At 39.9% G+C, this 20,735-nt stretch overlaps 2 protein-coding genes across 2 annotated transcripts; both read right to left on the bottom strand.

Annotated features, from left to right (window-relative positions):
- Positions 1 to 175: 175 nt before the first annotated feature.
- Positions 176 to 16,979, bottom strand: LOC110044750 (mediator of RNA polymerase II transcription subunit 1-like). The gene is made up of 21 exons (XM_020750322.2): positions 16,817 to 16,979; positions 16,003 to 16,133; positions 15,237 to 15,376; positions 15,087 to 15,147; positions 14,373 to 14,435; positions 14,061 to 14,089; positions 13,601 to 13,672; positions 13,293 to 13,367; positions 9,918 to 9,985; positions 9,433 to 9,522; positions 8,467 to 8,593; positions 8,202 to 8,332; positions 7,277 to 7,329; positions 6,828 to 6,881; positions 5,864 to 6,004; positions 5,095 to 5,167; positions 4,496 to 4,594; positions 4,072 to 4,177; positions 2,651 to 3,549; positions 2,115 to 2,216; positions 176 to 1,704 (listed from the first exon to the last, which is right to left on the bottom strand). The coding sequence occupies exons 1-21, from the start codon at positions 16,932 to 16,934 to the stop codon at positions 1,538 to 1,540; spliced, it is 2,799 nt and encodes a 932-aa protein (XP_020605981.2). The 5' UTR covers positions 16,935 to 16,979; the 3' UTR covers positions 176 to 1,537.
- Positions 16,980 to 17,486: 507 nt separating this feature from the next.
- On the bottom strand, positions 17,487 to 20,404 carry LOC149096662 (uncharacterized). The gene has a single exon (XM_089281398.1). The coding sequence runs from the start codon at positions 20,003 to 20,005 to the stop codon at positions 19,190 to 19,192; it is 816 nt and encodes a 271-aa protein (XP_089137524.1). The 5' UTR covers positions 20,006 to 20,404; the 3' UTR covers positions 17,487 to 19,189.
- Positions 20,405 to 20,735: the final 331 nt, after the last annotated feature.

Below are 20,735 nucleotides of genomic sequence, written 5' to 3'. Positions count from 1 at the left end.
AAAACCAATCCATTCTGTTTCGTTTGCTGATGTTTTTGTTTGAATTTCAAAACTATAAATTTATCGATCTTGAATGTAAACACGGCAAGCAAGAGTGCATTTCTGGACCAGTTACTACCGGGACTTCCGAGGAGGTGGCCCCTAATTCTTTTTTATGTTTTTTTTTTTTAATTAATTACAATTTCATGACAAAGACAAAGGTGCTGGTTGTGATTCTAACTAGCAGCCCCCGGATAAAAACGAATAACTCGGATAACTGACCACGGCAGACTTGGCAGTCTAGAAACCACATTTGATACATTGTCCTTTGGTTTTCGCATTCCGCTCCATCATGAGAATTTTGTCTCGGGTGCGAGACCTTTCTAATAGAGAGACTGGCAACAAGTGGAGCGAAAAAGAGTGATGGTCTGGGTCGAGAAAATCCTTCTCTGTTAGCTTCATAAAAACTTGCAAGCGAGAGGGACTGTCGTTCAAAGTTTATTTACACTATTTACAATACGTAACCCCAAGAGAGAAATACAAAAGGAAATACTAAGTAGAAGGTACGTTTACACAACAAAGGTGTATAACTCTGAAAATGTTCTCAAGTTACGCTTACGTTTGATTGGGATAGTTTGTATTTCGAGATAAGAACACTTAAGTTACTAAACAAAGGGATAATGACAACTGCAACACTAAATTAATAATACGTTTGTTTGCATTTTTCGTTCTATGAACAATTTAAGTTACTTTTTTAAAAAATTGCACGCCTAATGTTCTCTCGATACACCTTTTCAATTTCCTGGTTTCCTTATTTTTCACTTGAAACTTTTTCCTCGCAAAATCATTTCCCGCGTAGTATATACTTAATAAGAACCTTTGTTTGACTCGTTTGATTGTCAAGTAAATCGAGGCAGTGGAAACACGCGCTAACCGACATCTTATCACCTGACACGGGTTTTTTCAGGGTTCGTACCCTTTTTCAGAAACAAATTTCCAGGACTTTTCCAAGACTCAGATTGATTTTTCCAGGACTCTAAAATTCGCATTAACCCTTTCACTCCCAAGATCTTAATGTTAATTCTCCTTACTGTCTGCCATACATTTCACATTTTTTTTTTTTACTTGAGTTTAACAGATTTCCAGAACTTTCCAGGACCAGTAGCCTTTTTCCAGGACTTTCCAGTCCTGGAAAATGCCACAATAAAATTCCAGGACTTTCCAGGTTTTCTAGGACCCGTACGAACCCTGTTTTTTCCGTCGTGACTTCTTGACCCAAAATCCGACCGTGCTTTGAATCATTTTAAAGTGACAGAGCACCTCTAGCCGCAGCCGTTTTTGGGATGTCACGCAACAGTCCCCCCAAAGTAACCGTTTCTTGGGGGGGGGGGGGGCGGGGGGGGAGAGTTGCGTGACATCCTAAAAAAACGGCTGCGGAGGAGACTACTATTTACCTCCCTTTGGAAGGGAGCCTCTAAATCTCACGAAGCGTGACTGTCACGAAAAATTGTTCACGACATCTGAGTCACACAATAGCCAACTTGAAGTCACGCGCAGTTTACATTTTTGATTGAGATGTTCCAGGCATGTCGATGTCAACAGTTCCGTCACCCAGTCCACTAACGGCCAGTAGATTTGCCGTGCCCGTGACGTCAGGAGGAAGACCCCGCACCCCGGCAATGTGATCGAGGTCAAAGTCCAGCGTGGCGTCGACGTCAAAGGTACCTGGGAAGATAGGAAGAAAACCGGTATAGCTTAGCCAATGATCTGATCAATGTCTGATTTCTCAACAGTCATTGACCTAAGTGCCATAAGAAATTGTCTTATAAACAATATCTCGCAACGCTTTCGCTGCAGCCATAGTTACACGTGCTCAACGTTTGGAAACGATTGTAGCCTGGGTAGTAGGCCTAAAATGAGAAGGAAGGTTGAAAAAACCAAGGGACGAAAAGGAATTAAACTTAAGTTTTCAGTAACGTATTTCCCATTTCTAGCACGTTCCTCTCCTCCCCGTCATGCAACATGTCCCTTAGGTCTCTTTCATTAGAATGCCTTGCGTGATCAGCAGATTAAAATCTACAACTCCATGCCTCTGGTTTGAGGCAGAGTCACACCGCAAAGTTTAAATAGAATACCTGCAGTGCCTGCAATACTTGGGTCAGCAGCAGCACTCGCATCGATGGCCGCATCAATGTCAAAATTTGGATCCGTCACATCAAGTCCAGGGACTCCAGGACCTAACACAGAACACGCAACGAGATTTAAAAGCCTAATTTCCACATATAGCTTATTATCGACTTAAAACTGATAATGGTAAATTAAACTCCGTAGCGAATTTTGCTTCGACAACTGGTTGACGCTCGAAATATCAGTTCGCCAAGTTAGCAATGGCGGTTAATTTACCTTTTTCAATTTCAAGTTGAAGGTTAGCACTTCTCCACCGTAAAACAGTTAAACAGTCTCTTTGAAGACAAACTGCTTTATCCTTCCACGTAAGTTCAGTTCTTTTCACCAGTGACTTTCCAAACTAATATAAATTTACCTTGGTTTGTGCCTTTCAAAGAGATGGAATTTGTTAAATCGGGGAACGCTCTTTTTTCCCTTTCGCAACAGATTCACAAACAACGGCCAATTTTTCACCAGCCACCCCTCCCTTATGTTTTTAACATACCTAATCCTGTATCAAAATCCAAAGCCGAGCTGCCTGATACAATTCCAGGGGGGAGGTGAGAAGCTCCAGATAGATTCTGAAGAATTCCTTCCAAATCCGTGCCGTCAGCGTCGAACAAATCGGCAGTCGAGGGTAATCCCTCGATTCCCGCGGGAACGATCCCTAACCCGCTCGCAGCTGCTATAGAGTCAGAGCTCGCCATAGCGACGTGTTGACCAGCTGAAGCACTGCCTGAAGAAACCACTGCTGACCCATCTAGCCCAGCTGTTACGTCAGGGAATGATGTTCCCATGACGAAGTTTGTCCCTGAAACGGCCGCGAGATCAAACGAAAAGTTATCTCCTTCGATAGAATCTGAGATCACTGTGTCTTTGTTTTTAGACGTAGCTTGGCTGCCTGTTAAGTTCCCTCCGCTCTTAGGGACCTCCTCTGGCAGTTGAAAGTTCTGAATGACGTATTCATCATCACGTTTACGCTTGAGTGTGATTTTCAAGTTCGGCGTTTTTGTGGAGTCGGACTTCTTCTCGGGCTGTTTGGCGGCCATCGAGGGAGCATCTGCCGCAGCAGCCGCTACCTCAGCCGTGGAGAAAGAAAACGTCGGCGATATGGAAGAAAACGGAAACGCGCTGAACGTAGGAGATGGCGTCTCGAGAGTAAAAGCCGTGAACGATGGTGACGTGCCCAGGAAAACGGGCGTGTTCGGATTCGATGGAGTCCCCACGGCCGCACCGAACAGCGCGGCACTGGGAGGGAGTGACAGGCTTGCTAGTTTGGCAGCTGGTTGCCCTGTGCCCAAGGGAAGCGGAAGTTCTTCACTGGCCTTGACCGGAAGTTCCTCTAATTTGACGCTTTGCGCTTTTCTTATGATGCAACGCATTGCAGCTGGGATTGATAGACACCTGTCAATAAAAAAGGAATACCAGTTTGCCCGTTCGAAGCAAAGGAAGAGGTCGAACATGTATTAAAATTACTTTGTGCATAAATAAAGAGCCCTCTCAGCTCTTGGGGAAAACACATATTAAAATATGTTTAAATAAAAAATTTAAAAAAAAATCAAGGAGAACAAACTTCAAACTTGGCGTTGGTATCGAACCTAAATCAAAGAAAAACATCGACTAACAAAAAGGAGGACACAACACTGGTCACCGACTGCCTCCCTTGAGTTTAGACAAAATGGACGGTCTGGATGAAGGTGCTGGAATCAAAGTTATCAGTCCAATTTTCATTGACTTCTCAGCTAGCAATCAAAATAAATTTCAGGCCATTTCTGAACTCAGTTGCAGATCTCAGATCTCTGCTATCAGCTGAAAATAACAATGCTCCATTTCTCGGCTGACAGTAAAACTTTTGCCGGACCAATTCTCAGCTATTGGTTAAACCCTTTTTGTTCCACACGCTTAAAATAATCACAAAATGTTCACCTCTGAGTCACTCTGGAGATGTAATCATTGGAGCAAAAGAGAGGTTTTCCAGGCACTGTGGTCAGAGTAGCTTTTACGGTAAGATCTTCAGAGACGAAAAAATCAACTGAAACAAAAGACAGATGTAAATTCCTCTGCAGTCCGTATAAGAAAAAAGCAATTGTTTTGAGGATACGTTAAGGGTGGTGGAATGGTAACAGGCTTCGTCAACTGGTCTCCGTTCACTCCGAGGGTTTTGTGTCACGTTTTCGGGTAAAACTCTCACTGTAATGCAATCTTTCTGATTCAGAAGAAAGGTTGTGTGACAAGGTTTTGCGTGACGGGTGGTCAAACACTCCTCTTTTGATTTCCACACAGTGTTGACATGATATTGACATTCTTAGGAGAAATTATAAGCTGATCATTATTTAGCTAGTGCACTTACTGGAAGCCATGCTCGATGTACACGGATGTTCAAAGGTCACTGTTAAAGTGAATGGTTCTGATGCTCTCAACTCAAAAAGGAACTCCTCGCTATTAGGTTCTGAAACAGAATACGTAGAAAGAAAGTATCATTCGATCAGCTAAAGCTTTAAGTGTGCTTATACCAACGTTCTTCTCGGGGGAGGTGCGGTGGCCTCATGGTTAGTGTGCTTGAATCTAGATCGAGCGGTCCGGGTTCGAGTCCTGGCCGGAGACATTGTGTTGTCTTCTTGGGCAAGACACTTTACTCTCACAGTGTCTATCTCCACCCAGGTGTATAAATGAGTACCGGCGAATTTAATACCTGGGGTAACCCTGCGATGGACTAGCATCCCATTCAGGGGGGTGTAGAAATACTCCTAGTCGCTTCATGCTACAGAAACCGGGATAAGCTCCGGCCTGATAAGCCACTGGCTCGCAAGCAAGCTTTACCTAAACCAACGTTCTTGGTTCGCCTCCCCAACATTTCTCTCCGACGAAATCGAGGAAGACTGCGTGACAAAAATATTACGTGACTAAGTATTGCTAGTAAAGGATTACATGACGCATTAAATCACTCACTCTTCTTGAGAGGCTTGTGGCTTCTTAGCGCACTCGTTAATAACGTGTTGAACATTGCTTGCCTTCGAAGTAACTGAAATAAAAATCGTACACCGAGTCAGAAATGAATTTAAATTAAAACAGTACCTATTGTTTTGAAGCAATTTCTATGACTAATAATCCAGCCAAGACAAAACGAAACGTTGTCTGTTACTTAGCAACCATACCACCGAAAAACGCGCGACAAACAGTTTTTCTGGCACTGGATTCCAACCGAAAACGGGTGGGACAGTTGCAACCTACTTTCCCTCACCATTCAACTAATCGCTCATGTTTTCTCTCATAAAAGTGCACGAAACGAGTGGAGAAGAATAGTGGGGATACGTCCACCACCAAAATCGTCAAACTCGCCAATACGTTGGGACCTTATCTGATGAGATCATTTGCAAAGTTATAACTGGCGAAAAGTCGAAAAGTCGCAAAAACCACCAAGCTGATTTCGCTTTGACAAAATTGAATAAAATTCGCTAAAATCGTCAAATTCGCCAAAATGTTTGGACCATCTATGATGAGGTCTGATGAGATAATTTGCACAGCAATGGCTGACAAAAAGTCCCGAAAATCGTCAATTTACCAGGCTGATTTGGCTTCGACAAAATTGACTTAATTTTGCCAAAATCATCCAATCCATGAAAATTCATTCAGTTTGACGAAATTTCGTCAAACCTGCCAATTTCATAAATGTTTACATCTCTGGACATAAATGGGATAGTGGGGAGGTGTGCCGTACCGGTATTATATCCGGGATTTGACTGGGGTGTGTAAAGCCTATCCTGAACAGCAACAGTCCCATCCCAGAAGGCTGCACGAGCTCCTCAGCTGTCGATTGGTTTTCTGTCACGTGGTACACATGGTAATGCTGTGGTAAACTCTGTAACGATAACAAAATACATCCCAGAAGGTAATGTAGCCAAGAACGATGGAAAAATAAAGGAGAGAAAAAGAATTCAAAAGCTTCAAGCAGCAACTTGACAAATTGGAGACAACACGGCTTTTGCACCAATCGGAAACACAATTAACACTTTAACGCGTATTTTCCCACGCTTTGCAGTAGTTGAATGCTTTCCCGCACTTTTTGCCAACAAGTTGGAAGTTTCGCCGCCTTTAGCGCCGGGTGCATGTTTTCCCGCGCTTGCGTTAATAGGCCCTTTGCAGCTGGGGTCACGTGACCAAATTTTTCCTATAAAATTTTTATATTATGGTCTTTAACTTAAAGAATGCCAGAAATGGAAAGAGCGCATCGAAAATACCAAAATGGCCAAGTTTGAGGCCCATGGAATTAAAGAGTAAGTTTATATGACTGTTTGAATTTTCAGAAAATTTAGAGGATTTGTATGGAAAATGTTGCTGGAGAGCAAGGCCTTGTTCTCCAACAACTTTTTCCATACAAATCTTCTTATTCTTTTAAAAACTTGGAGCGTCATAAAATCTCCTTCTTTAATGATGGGGGCCTCAAACTTGGCCATTTTGATATTTTCGATGCGCTCTTTCCATTCCTGGCATTCTTTAAGTTGTAGCCCATAATTTTATGAAAAATAGGTCACGTGATGGCTTAGCTGCAAAGGGCCTATTGGGATTGGCCAGAGGTGATTCTTTTGGTTGGTCGACATAAAACCGCTTATATGAACTTCACAGCGATGTCATAAACCTGCTTTCTGTGGATATCTCAACCAATAACAATGATTCTCGCATACCGCGTAATACGTATTTCCGTGTTCACCAGATGAAACGCCTTTTTCTTTTAACCACTGCAAAACAAAAGTAAATGAACACTTGAAAACATAAACTCATACCCATAGCTAATAAATGATAGGTGTTAATCGGTGGCAAGTTTTATAAGAAGATCAACAAAAGATTTCAGTCACGAAGTAAACGTTTGCATGAGCATGTATTAACTCGTTTTCCAAAGTGGTGAAATTCGGTACGAGACTCCAAACTATGGCAGAGCATGAAACGATCTATAACATCAAGTAACAAGAACGTTATTCCCGGAAAATCCTCATAGAAAACGCGTAGACTTCCGATTCTTACCATCCAATAAAAAAACTAGTACGAACACCAACGAGTCTTCAGAAACTTGAAGGTCAACAAATCGACGTGTTTGCAATTACGACGCTTTTCCAAGCAAATAAACTGTTCTTACCTCTCTTATTATCAGGCTGTCGATTGGTACTCGTGACGAATGAGTGAAAGTGCCTGAAAAGTAGAACAAGATAAATTGAATTGAAGTTCAAAAATTAACCTGCTCAATCTTTGTTGTCCATTTGCCTATGCCTGGTGTTGAGCTGTTTTAGTTATGGGGCAGTGCAACACTCAAAATGTATTGAATGCCGCCTTAATGTTGCGAAAGACTCCACAAATAAAAAAAGTTCAGGATGACTAGCGATAGAAAGGGATCGCAATATCGACAATTTGAAAAGCTGGATAGTTCGATCGAAAAACCCCAAAAGTAATGGTGTGATTTTGCCGAACAGTACTCCACAAATAACAGGAACCCATTGGGAAGTGAGGATGACTAACGATGACAAGGATGGAAAGGATTGCAATATGGAAAACTTGAAAACGTGAGGCCTCCATGCAGACCCTCTTTGCGCTCGTGATGCAATCACCACTCGATCCTCCATGTGATTGTGCAACTAGTCCATAAGGCCCCAAAAGGTGTGGTTTTTTAGCCGTTTGGTCAGAAAAGGGTATTGATTTTGGCCATTGATTTTGGTCTCAAATAGGGTATGGTTTTTGCACTCTAGTCTTGAATTGGGTATTTCTTTTTTAAAGAAGCTACTTTATCATCATTATCGATATGGGCCATCAACAAAAGCCCTTCACAATGCCTTTATTGTCGGTCTGAGCGAGGAAAATAAGCATAAGGCAGGTCTGAAACAGGGTATTGATTGTCTTAAACTGACGGTATCAAATCTTTGGTCAAGTCATAAATAGGGTAGGGAAGATCACAGATTTTGGTCTTAAATACTTATAGGGAAAGGGTTTTGGGAAGCAGGCCACACACCCTACCCAATTTTTCTGGGAATGCCACCCCTTCCCGAAGAAAAAATGTAGTGGCATATTACCTGCTTTATTAAGAACTTCATAAATCTTGTGTACAACCTCCACTGCAGCTGGCAATGGCTTACAAAGCTCTAGCACAAACGATGCATGGAACTCCTCACTGTTGTTGTCATTTAGTGGCTGATACTTGACACTGAAACACATAGCATTGATAAAGCAATGAGAAGCATAGGCCCGCAATACGTGCACACAAACAGATGTTACTTGTTGTCATGAGTGAGTGACTGCAGGTACACTTACAGCTACAGTAACAGGACAACACCTCACCTTGAGCTCAGTCCCAGCATGCCATAATTCACAGGCTCTACAATAAGAGGGCTGATGGGCAGTGAAGACTTTTGTGACTGTTCCAGGGAAACACTCACTTGGTAACCAAAGTCTCGAGGTGGGGGGTCTGCATAAAAAAGGGTCAATCATTAAACATTCCATCCACAAGGGCAATAGGCCATTTCTGAGTTGCCTTTTGCCTCTGTGTCAAAACAGGTCTTCATGCGAAACCATTCATTTGAAAATGTGTTCTGCCTAAAGTTCATTTTCATGCAAATCAAACTCATTTTCATATCAAAGGTTTTGCATGAGGGCATTTTTTGAAACAGAAGCACAAGGTAACTCAGAAATAGCCTATTATTTTCTTACTTCTCTTCAATCTCCAATTTGAAGCAGCACGCAATTCACTCACATTCACTCTGCACCTTTCCCTCAATTTACAGATTATTGCAAAACATTTTCCTAACTTGTGAGAATGTCAGGTCCCAAGTTACGTATTCCTATAACGTGCAGTTCTAGAAAATATCCATACTCCCCCGACAGAAAGGATTGGAATTTCCTGGGGGTGGGGAGGGGGTTCTGTAAGAGCAAAAAACTTAAAGAAATATATGAAGCTTAATTGGAATTTCCAGGGGGAAGGGGGGGGAGGTCTTAAAAAAATCCCTTCTGTGGGGGAGGTATGAATATTTTCTGGAACTACACAATGCAATATTAGGAACCCCTATAGAGGTTTTGAATTCCTCTAAAGAGAAACCAGTGGATTAGGGGTTTTAATTTCCCATTCTTACCATTTTAAAAGATAGACATCCAAACTTTATTTTGCCACTGAATTTAAAAATTGTGAAAATTATCAGACTAGTTCCACCTGGTACTAACCAAAACCACAACTACATGCAAAATATGATTTCTGATTAAATAAATAATTCTTGTTAATATTTATTTCAGTCTGTAAATTACTGATGTTACCTTCTCTAGTAAAATGGCAATCCTGCCCAGGTCTTTTAACATCCAATAGTTCATAAGGAGATGCAAAATATGCAAGGTGCATTCGACGACCTTCAAGTAACAACATGTATAAAGACAGTCTGTGAGCAAATCTGAATAAACTCTGTCAGCCCAGGGAAGGAAATATTTTAATTCTCTCCAACAGTGAAGGCTGCTGTTTACACTAGTTATACCAGTTTGGTCATACACATGTAAAACTGTCCCTATCATGTGTCTAAACCTCCCAACAGCTTTACCTTATCATAATTTACAAAACAATCCATGGCACTCAGTAGCTGTTAAAAACAAGTCTTTTGTACATCATGTTGTTAAGCTTGCAGCTGGCGAGTGAAACTTGGCCATAGGTTTGACTTCAGTTGGAACTCAAAAATGTTTTTTACGTAGTTTGCATCATTGATTGATTAATACCTTTTTCCTATTACAAGATTATACTTTTTATCACAAACCTCCCTGTCGTGGAGTGACAAACCCAACTGGGCATTGTGTAATTGCTTCTGTTGAGCTGATGTCTGTTCTGATAAAATTAAATTAATTCAGAGTTTTAACGATCTGACATTTTATGAAACAGTGTTAACATTAAAAACAATTTTGGTGAGTTGCATATAAAATAAAATGCATTTCTAGCTGTTTGACTTATCAGATATTCAAACATTTAAGATGTTCTGATATCGAGCAGGCCTTGAATTCAACAAAAAAGGCACTTGAAATCTAAGAAACAAAACTCTTTCTCCCTGAACAATATTCATCTGATTTACAAAATGCATTCACAACAGTATTGGAGTTCAAGAGCCCATTTCTGAGTTGCCTTAAGCCTCTCTATCAAAGCAAGACCTGGTGCACAACCATTCATATGAAAATGAGTTTAATATTATTTGCATGTGAATGAAATCTCATTTTCATAGTAAAGGATGGGCACCAAAACTCACTTTGAGAAAGAGGCTAAAGGTAATTCAGAAAGACCTACAATATTGCTCCCAAGTGCTAAATGAAAACCTGTTGACTCTTGCAATTTTGCAACCCACAGACATCAGCACAGTACATAGAGGTATATAAAACATGGGACATCTGGGCAGAACAAAATAAACAATGAAGAAGCTAGTCATAAAAGGGGATAAGTGACGATTTTGGTTGCTTTTCTTTTTTCTTGCTCCAAATTAGCTGAATTTTTGCATGTGGTCTTCAATGTAATAGAAAAACGTGTTCCTGTATTTTTGCCGCTGGTTTTTGCTTCGCTTTATAAAGACGCTGCTAGGAAAACCGAGTGGTTTTTTGCATACGCAATATCCTGAAAACGAAGCAAGGTTTAGCGCAAAAACTACGGGACATTGCTAAACATACCTAAACAAAACTCTATGCGAAATTTGGAGCGTTTTCGACAAAGTTCACTTTTGATTAAAATACCTAACGCCCTTTTCCCGCCGAGGCTGCAAATAAACGAAGCCGGGCCTTTGTTATGATAAACAGAGCCGATCCTTTGTTATAATAACCAAGCCAAGCCTTTGTTATAAGTCGAAGTCTCGCCTCGGTTTATCATAACAAAGGATCGGCCCGCCGCGACCGCAGGAACTTTGATCTCACTTAGAAAGCAGCAAAATGTCAATTTCACGCAACGAATAAGCTCAAAAATGTTGATTTTAGGTCAAAAAAGGTTTAAATGTTGATTTCACGTTAACGCGTGACGGCAAGGATGTTGGTTTCACTTAGAAACCAGCAAAATGTCAATTTTACGCAGCGCATAAGCTCAATGATGTTGATTTCAGGTCTAAGTAGGTTGAAATGTTGATTTCACGTTAACGCGTGACGGCAAGGAGGTTGATTTCTCTTAGAAACCAGCAAAATGTCAATTCCACGCAACGTATAAGCTCAAAAATGTTGATTTCAGGTCAAAAAAGGTTTAAATGTTGATTTCACGTTAACGCGTGATGGCAAGGATGTTGGTTTCACTTAGAAACCAGCAAAATGTCAATTTTACGCAGCGCATAAGCTCAATGATGTTGATTTCAGGTCTAAATAGGTTAAAATGTTGATTTCACATTAATGCGTGACGGCAAGGATGTTGGTTTCACTTAGAGACCAGCAAAATGTCAATTTCACGCAGCACATAAGCTCAATGATGTTGATTTCAGGTCTAAGTAGGTTAAAATGTTGATTTTGCGTTAACGCGTGACGGCAAGGAGGTCGATTTCTCTTAGAAACCAGCAAAATGTCAATTCCACGCAACGTATAAGCTCAAAAATGTTGCTTTTAGGTCAAAAAAGGTTTAAATGTTGATTTCACGTTGACGTGTGACGGCAAGGATGTTGGTTTCACTTAGAAACCAGCAAAATGTCAATTTTACGCAGCGCATAAACTCGATGATGTTGATTTCAGGTCTAAATAGGTTAAAATGTTAATTTGACGTTAACGCATGACGGCAAGGATGTTGGTTTCACTTAGAAAACAGCAAAATGGTAGGAGCCCATGATGGGCTCCTGAAAATGGTAATTTCACGCAATGTATAAGCTCAAAAATGCTGATTTCAGGTCAAAAAAAGGTGTAAATAAAAATAAAATGAAACAAATAAACATTTCAATAAACACTTTTTCAAATACGGCAACGTCTTCAATGGCTAAAAAATCACGAGATAAAACATAGTTTTCGACAAATGCGATCGTAGCTTTATGTCACGCACCGCCATAACTTCCAAGTTCAAAATGCGCTGGTACCTCTTATGCCTGATGAGGACAACAACTTTGGCGGCTGTTTAGTTTTGGATTTAAGAATTTGATGACTCCACGTGAAAACGCTCTATAAATAGGGCTGACAGATTAACAGATTAACCCTTCTGCGCAACGTACGGGTCTCCATACATCTGCATGTCCCCTGATCCCAGAAGCTCAAAACACTACAAATCATGCCGATTTGAAATAAAATCAACGCAAACTGGATCACAGATCTGTTACAATCGATCGCCACTTGCTGGCCATTATTATGTTTAAATCTAGTTACCAGTTCGAGAAATGTCCGCAGAATGTAATCGCAATGCATGCCGGGAAGGGTCTTTACACCTCGTGCGCGGGAAGACATGGCGGTCGATACAAGACAAATTTTATAAGTCTAAAACCAGTTCTCGCTTTCCAAACTTTGACGCTAGCAATGCTTGGCAAATGGGCCACAACTCACCAGAGGGTATTTTTCTTGGGCAAGAACTGCTCTTGGACTTTGCTACCTGGCTCGATCTGACTTCGAACGCCGATAACACGATTACGGTATATCAGCTGCCTTCGAAGTTTCAGAACACATTTTGATTCTTTAAAACGTGCTGATGACTTACGGGTTTATCGAGGCTTTATGATGCCTCTCAACCACCAGGTAGGCACACAAGGTACTTTAAAACAATGCTTAAGATATTAGTTGACAGAGCTCTAATGCGGCACATCTCTTTTTTGTTTGATGGCATTTTGTTTGACGCTCGATCGATTCACGTGTTGTGTTCATGTCACAATAACCGGTGTAAACAATCCGTTCCCAGATTTCCGCTCTATATGTTGTGGGATTTGGTTTTGACTTCATACACTATAAACAGTCTGCCTGTTTGCTGTTCAACAAATAAACTCCTAAAGACATGGCTAGGAAAAGCCAAGTTTTTTGCCTACGTTTTAACTTGAAAACAAAGCAAAAACCAGCGACAAAAATACAGAACCACATTTTTCTATTACATTGAAGACCACATGCAAAAATTCAGCTAATTTGGAGCAAGAAAAAAGAAAAGCAACCAAAATCGTCACTTATCCCCTTTTATGACTAGCTTCTTCAATTATGATCACAGAAAATACTACTACCCAAAGAATGTTGCCATCGTATTGATATCAGTTTCCACTGCTTTGAGAGCTGCAAGGATCTTTGGTTTTTGAAACCTGAAAAAATTTGTTGAGATGTGCAATAAAATTATTGAGAATAATGGTAGCTTAATGACTGCAGTCTACACATCACACGTGTATTTATTTAGATTGTTTATAGTGTTAATAATGGTTATCACTACCAATCACAATGTCTGAACATAAAAATTTAAATGACAGTGCATTCTGTATAACATCAAGGACAGGTAAACATAAACATTGACCAGTATCTACTAATTAATATTACTTACGTGTCACGAGATAATTGGTACAGGTCACATAATCCTTGTAAATGGCATAAAAATTCATCATAATCTCCCTCCCTGTGAAAAAGCAAAATGTAATTATTTATTAACAATCTAAAAAATACATTATAGAGCAGTTTTCAATTGAGTGTTGAAAGTAATCAGGCAATTACTTTGGTTTTGGTTTTGGTTTTGGTTTTATTAAAGTTTTAGATTGGCTGAGTAGTCTAACTGGCAAGTAATTGGTTTGGTTTTGGTTTTACAACACTCAGTTGAAAGCCACTCTGATGAAACATAATGAAGTGGCACTATTGTACAAACAGGAGGGCTTTAAATCAAGATGTCAAGACTGCTGCCCCAGATGTTATACATGTATACTTGAATTGTGTTAAAAGGTTGTCTATGCCTAGAACAATGAATCAAAGAGTATTATTCGTCAGTGGAGGAATCAACTGTGACCACATACCTTAGAACTCTTGTTAACTCAGGACAACTCTGTGGAGGTAAAGCAAAGGCCAGTTGACATTTATGACTTTGTAACTGAGCCCTAACCACAACGCATTACTGTCATATCTCAAGAAGTGTCTCAAAAATATGTACAGTGTGTAGAGTTCTCTCCATAAAGGACAACAAGAGCTTTGGAGCTACTTCAAAATTATCAAGCTACTACTATAAATAATTTGAGCATGTAAAATTTCAGAAGCCTAAAAACATCAGATAAAATTAAAATCATCCCCAGTTTTTTGCAAGTAAATGACGATCTAAATTTGTAACCTACCTCAGGATCACCTGTATGAGCGACTTTCACTTCAGAAACTGTTCCATCAGTGTCCATACGAACCTACAAAGATTGACCTCAGTTGAAGACAAAGATCAACTTTTGTTCAACAAGTTCACTATGACAAAAGACTGCCCACTTCGAGGTTTGTTCCCGTCAAAATGGTCAAGAATATTAGGAAAAAGGACCAGGGCATGAATTCCAACTCCCCCAGACAAGAACTAAGAGATACAAAAACCTGTTCATGAACAGATGCGTTTTTAAACTTGTGCAGATTTTAAATTGTATTCACCTTATTATTTCACAATATACATTAATTTGGAGATTTTAAATTACGTAGATCTTAAATTTTATTCATCTTGCTTTCATTCAGGATTTGATTTCTAGACTCACATCTGCTGTCTGATAATTTGGAATAAGAAATAAAGACTTCATTCATTCATTTATAAAATATCACAAAAGGTAGAATTCCAGAAATCATATCAAGGCTGAGCTAAAGTTTTATATTACCTACATAAAATCTGAATCAACATGCCATTGAAAATAATTTAAGTAACACTCCCAACATAAAAATAAATGCTGTGTATCTTCAGGACTCACTTCTAATATCTTATGTTAAAACTGTAATGGAGAGACAAGCCTAGAATATTGATATTAATCACTCTTAAAGGACATCAAAGAATTATTAATTTTCACACACTATATCTGCAGTACCTCAACATAAAACATGTCTGAATTAATAAAGCAATCTCGTCCACTTTCAATGAACTTCAACCTGTCAAATATGACAGACAGTGAGATTAGTATCAACAAATTATTACAAATAGCAATTTAGTTTTGGTTGATACGATGGAATATTCTTACCCAACTTTTCTTGTAATAGCTTCAAGTCTCTGTGCAACAACTTTTGTTGACTTCTCTCTCATCGCACTCTGTAGTTTATCCAAACATTCTGAGATATAATTTTTCACAGGGGCAAGATTTTCAATCTGCTGCTGCCTTTCCTACATAAAATACAAGAGCATTAAGTTTCCAATGGTTTAAACGGTTAGCACCTAATAAATAAATGTCACTGCTGCATAGCAAGTAAACATATCCAGAATCTTATTTCCTCTAGTTGAAACCCCTCTACCATGGCCTTCTGTCTGCACCAGCGCTGTCGTAAAATGGTTCAACTGTGCATCACACTGCATTGAGAATTCGGGGCTGTCATTAGTTTTGAATCATCTGTAGTCCAAGGTGGGGTTGTTCAAAGGACGATTAAGCTAACCCAGGATTAACGAGAATTTTGTTTCAGTTTTGCAACTTTTCGGTGAGGTTTTTTGTTTATATTGTTTGTCCTTCTGTTTAGAGTTTGAATAACTGCAAACTACACAAAACATAAACAGTGAAAATATTTTTATACAAGAGAAATTAATATTTTGGTTTACTTTTAATCCTGGGTTACCGCTAACCGGCTTTCAAACAACCCAGCCCAGTTCTCCACACCCATAACAAACATGTTACTTTGCGGGTGAATTCTGTGAATTCCACTCTTAGTACCAAGGCAAAATCAAGCATACTCAACTGTACCAGGTGTTATAGGTTACAGCCCTTAATGTCAACCCTGGATTGTGATCCTAAATCTTACCAGAGAAGCTTTGATGGCTTTAGCAGGGTCAGGCCAGGTTGCACAGCTTTCACACTTTGACCTGATACTGTTCAATAAGTCAGTAAACTTGCTGTGTTCCAAGTAGAAGTTCAACGACCCAAAGGCATGAACTGCAAAGTGAAAACCATTTTTAAAAAGCAGGCTACTACAATAATAATTATTATTATAGCATACTTAAAAGTGACTGACACAGATTTGTATATGCTATGCCAGCTGAAGTGCATTCTAAGACAAGCCAAGTACATGCATCTATACCAACTCTACTGAATTATCAGGGAGTCTCCAGACAGAATCTCTCTGTCTCCCGTATGGGTCACCAAATCTCCCAGACAATATGAATGAAAGTGCTTAAAATACATTTTTTTTCAGACATATTTTACATGATTTTTGGCATTTTTGGGGAAACGTTTGGATATTTGATGCATTTTTGCACTTTATTTGGTGGAGCTCTACTTTGAACAATTTTGTTCATGGTCAAAAACAGTAAAATTGGTGATCTCCCAGATTTGCTTTTTTGGGTTGGATTCTCTGGATATGCTTTTGTTTTTGTAAAAAAGCAAATATACAAGGTGACCTGCAGGAAATTTACTCTGGTAAACCAGCTTATTTGCAAATTAAAAGCGTTCTGTGATCAACACATTACATGTAATTTCCCCTTAAAAAACTTCAGAGTGCCAAGGAGAGAGTAGATGAGAACAAAGGAGGATTTGTCAACAAATCGCGCAACTCTCCAAAAACGAGCAGGTCAAAATTAATCAAAAATACTGAAACAGCCGTTCAACGGGATACTTACTCTTTGTACCATCAAATTCCTTTCCTTTCAGTCCCAATTCTTCTTCGTAACTGTTGACAAGTTCCTTTAGTTTGAGACAACACGATCCACAGGTTCTTGCTTCCACTGCAGCCGCCATTTTGTTTCCGTGAATGTAATTGTCATGCGCGCGCCGCTGCTCAAAAGTGGACTAAGATCTGAACGCTTGATTGCTTTGAAAGCTCTTGGACGCTTATGTCTCAAGCGAGCAATCAGTTTTATTTCAGAACCCCACACCCAATCATTTCGGCTTTTCGCTTAGCCTTGGAGCATGAACGCATGGTCCCTATAGCGAATCATTCCTATTTGAGTCGAGGATGCCAAAGGTCCGGAAAATAACAAATTGAGCAAATTGCGCGCAGCATTTTTAGCAGTGTTCTGCGGGTTAGAGACCTGGGAATAGATAACCATTTTTTAAAAGGCAGGAAATCAGTTGTATCGCAGTTATATTACGCAGTTGGGAACAAATTCTCTTTGCAATGTTGTAGAAGTCTGCAAAATTGCCCGCAACATTGCGCATGACAGTTTTAGAGATGGACAATCAGGGCTGCAATTTAGAAATTGTACGCTTTGTTGCAGTGTGTGTCCAGAGCTTAGACTGTCATTAAAACGTCAATCCTCATAAACTAAAAACATGTGCATAGTGTCTCTCACGCTAATGACATCCTCATTTATTCCACGGCATTAGTACAATATTTGCAATTATCCCAGGGAGGTACTTCCAGAAAAATTGATTGCGATTTTCCCTACCCTATTTATGACCTGAACAAAAATTTGATACCCTATTTAAGACCTGCCTTATAATTAGTTCCCTAGTTCACAGAAATGTTAAAGACAATGATTATACAACACTGTATGCTTTTATTAGGTACAATTCGAGACTAGATTGCAAAAACCATATCCTGTCTGAGACCAGACTGGCCAAAATCCATACCCTATTTCTGACCAAAAACGGCTAAAAACTATACCCTTTAGGACTGCATATACCTATATAACCCATATAATGGAGTAGCCCCCTCCCCCCAGGCGGTCGGGCTCGAAAGTAACTGTGAGAGCGAGTATTTCTTCCCGTAGCTCGGATTCTCAGTTCTCTTCTGGTTGGAGAGAGGCATTGCACAAGTGAAGTCGTGTCTTGTCTTAAAACCAAACGCAATGTCCCCGACCATGGCTAGAACCTGGACCGCTCGATCCTGAGGCAAGCGCACCAACGACGTTATTCAAATAAAAACTTTTTAACGGTACTTTCATGAGATGCCATTGTTTGTCTATCGCAATCTATTTTTTGCTATTATTGTTTGATACAGTTTTGGAGCACAATATTAAAATACGGACAAAAAATGCAAGATGACTGAATAATTCACAGCAAACTGCATAAGCGCCAGTAGAAAGCGTGATATTTGCCACGAGCTTAGTACATGATATGCATGCTTACTGAGCCGAAGAACCATGTAAGTAAACATATTTGGTGCCTTGCTTATACAGGGATATTGTTGAACAATCTATAGAAAACTATACCGTGACAGCAGAACGATAAAAACAAATTCTTTACCTCCAAGAAAAAGAAATTCACAGACACAAGAAAAAACAAAACAGTTCGAAGTGTCTAGTCGTCTATTCTAGAACAAAAAATAGAAAAAGCGCGAAGTAATTATGAGATTAGTTACGTCACAATTTTGAATTACATGGTCTTTTTTTATGACAATTACGTCGCACTTACGTAAAAACGGTAATCCTTCGGTAAACACGAAAAGCCAGGGAGTGATTTTTGCAGCTAATTAACAACTGATTGCCGTGTAAAATGTTTCTTATGTTAAATATGTACAAGGTGAGAACAATCTTATTTTTTCGCGAATAAAAAAAAGCAATGAAGCCACGCAACTGATCACAAATGTAATAAAAGTAACAAGTTTACTACCTTTTTTTCTGATCCTCAACCTAAAACTGTTTAGGTTTTAGGGATCTCAGTTAAATGAAGGTTTCCGCCGATACATATTTTGATAGACATGAAAGCGACAAGCTTTCAGAGAATTCTTTCTTTGGTATTTTGTAGCCGGGGCACTAATGTTTATTTAACACTAACGTGCAATGTTTAAGAATGTGGATTTCTTTCCGGCGCTAGACAAAAGGTTACCGACACATGTTTTTTAAGGGGAAAAAAAGAAGAACAACTGATAGTACTGTATAACATAAATAAAGCTGTGAAACGTAAGCAAAGTTAAAGTTTGGAATACTTGCGCGTTTACTTTAAGTTGAGTATTAACAAAGAGCTCGCTTTTTTTATTTTCCACTACACTAAGCTTAACCGACCATGTGTGGTGATGAGTTAAGTTCCATGTCGCACAGATTTCTTCATCTCTAAGAGCTTTCCTTTTCATCTTCTGAGTTGGAAGCACTCCAGCTGTCTGATGACTCCATCAGGCGAGGGTTTTCAATACTTTCAAGAAAAGAGTTAACTCTCTCTGCTAAGCTTATGTCCCCGGTGCTCAAGCTTCGCCTTCGCGAAGACAATCTGTTGAATGGCTGGAAAGAGTCCACATCTAACCGAGCTCTTCGGGTACAAACAGTTTTTTCGTAGCATTGCTCTTTTTCATAGTCGATAACCATCCCGTTAGATTCAAGTGGGCACTTCAAATTGGAATTGAAATCTTCTACTGCGCTGTGAGATTGCGTTCTTGCACGAGCCGAGTCGTTACGCTCTCGGACCAATATTCTCCGTGTGCCCCGAGGGCTATAAGGGGCAGCTGTTATTGTAGGAAAGTGAGTCATATTCTGCACGTCTTCTGCGCAGAGCAAGTGCAAATCCGGTACTGATTTGCTGAAGTCTATTTCTTTCGCCTGTAGTTTACTGTCATTTTCCAGGCTTGAAATTTTCGGAAGATGAACTCTTTCTTCGCACATTTTCGTGCTCACCGAAGATGTTCCGCTACCCTCGCTCGACGGTGTACGGCAAAGAACGGTTTTCCGCAAGTTCTGCATTCGCGACTTAACTCGGTTCTTTTCTGCTTTGTGCGACTTCTCGACGTTGTTCTTTAAAAACTCGATGTCGCGATGCTGTTTCTCCAATTTCACATTTTCTCGTGCATTCATGGTGTCGGCGCGGAATTGTCGATCAAAACTTGCGCTCAGCGCAACGGATTTTAGACGTCTTTGTTTCGCCAAATGTGCGCTCATGATCGTTGGCTCCAATCCGAGGAATAACTTGCTATTCTCAACCGACGCACAGAGCTCTTGGTGTGTCACAAGTCAGTTGACTGTTTATTTTACTTTAATCCTTGTAATGGTTTTCTCGCATACAGCGCGCAACATGTGAGCTTTATGACGGCAGCGGGTCGCTTTTACATGGGTCAGTGATCTAACCAACTGTATAAAGGAATTATGTTGACCCAACCTGCGGCGTGGATTTGTTAATCAAACCTCGTTGTCAGCTCCTCACGTACATAGATCACAAGTCTATGACAGAAGTGTTAAAGCGCTAATCTAAAGCAATCAACGCTGTTCTTACTGTAGGGTAGCCGCAGTTAGTTTTAATCTGTACAGAGTCAAAAACATCCGGTTAAACTATTAAACTCTTTGTGCGAAACTTTCAAAAGGTTTGTTCGGTTTAATTTTTCGTGTCTTTGTTTGTACTCATAGCGTGTATTTTCGAGCTCATTTGAGCCAGTTCGATTTCATTGACCAGTAAACTACTTTCAAAGCCGGTTTGTAAACTAAACAAGGGCTTAATTAGCAGCTCTGATCGTGACCTCAAGTGCCGTCTTTATTTGTCATTAGAACGTAACGGATTCAATCACGTCCCGGTAATCATAGCAAATTTAAATTTTATCCCTCCAATGACGTCAAGGTATTGTGTTTATGATGTCACAAGGTTATTTAGAGGGTTGGGAGATAGGGGGGAGATGGA

Source organism: Orbicella faveolata, unplaced genomic scaffold, assembly GCF_042242905.1.
Source record: "Orbicella faveolata isolate gen_17 unplaced genomic scaffold, um_ofav_v1 contig_48, whole genome shotgun sequence".
Taxonomy (NCBI): domain Eukaryota; kingdom Metazoa; phylum Cnidaria; class Anthozoa; order Scleractinia; family Merulinidae; genus Orbicella; species Orbicella faveolata.
The sequence above is the reverse complement of the archived record's forward strand: the minus strand, read 5'-3'. Positions and strand labels throughout refer to the sequence as shown.

Bases quoted from the DNA above. Each gene is read 5' to 3' on its own strand.
- LOC149096662 (XM_089281398.1), bottom strand. From the start codon at position 20,005: ATGAGCGCACATTTGGCGAAACAAAGACGTCTAAAATCCGTTGCGCTG.
- LOC110044750 (XM_020750322.2), bottom strand. From the start codon at position 16,934: ATGGCGGCTGCAGTGGAAGCAAGAACCTGTGGATCGTGTTGTCTCAAA. The intron at 9,986-13,292 runs GTAGTAGTATTT...TAATTTTATCAG, and splicing joins ACGATGGCAACATTCTTTGG to AACAGACATCAGCTCAACAG. The intron at 7,330-8,201 runs GTAATATGCCAC...TCTACTTTTCAG, and splicing joins TGAAGTTCTTAATAAAGCAG to GCACTTTCACTCATTCGTCA.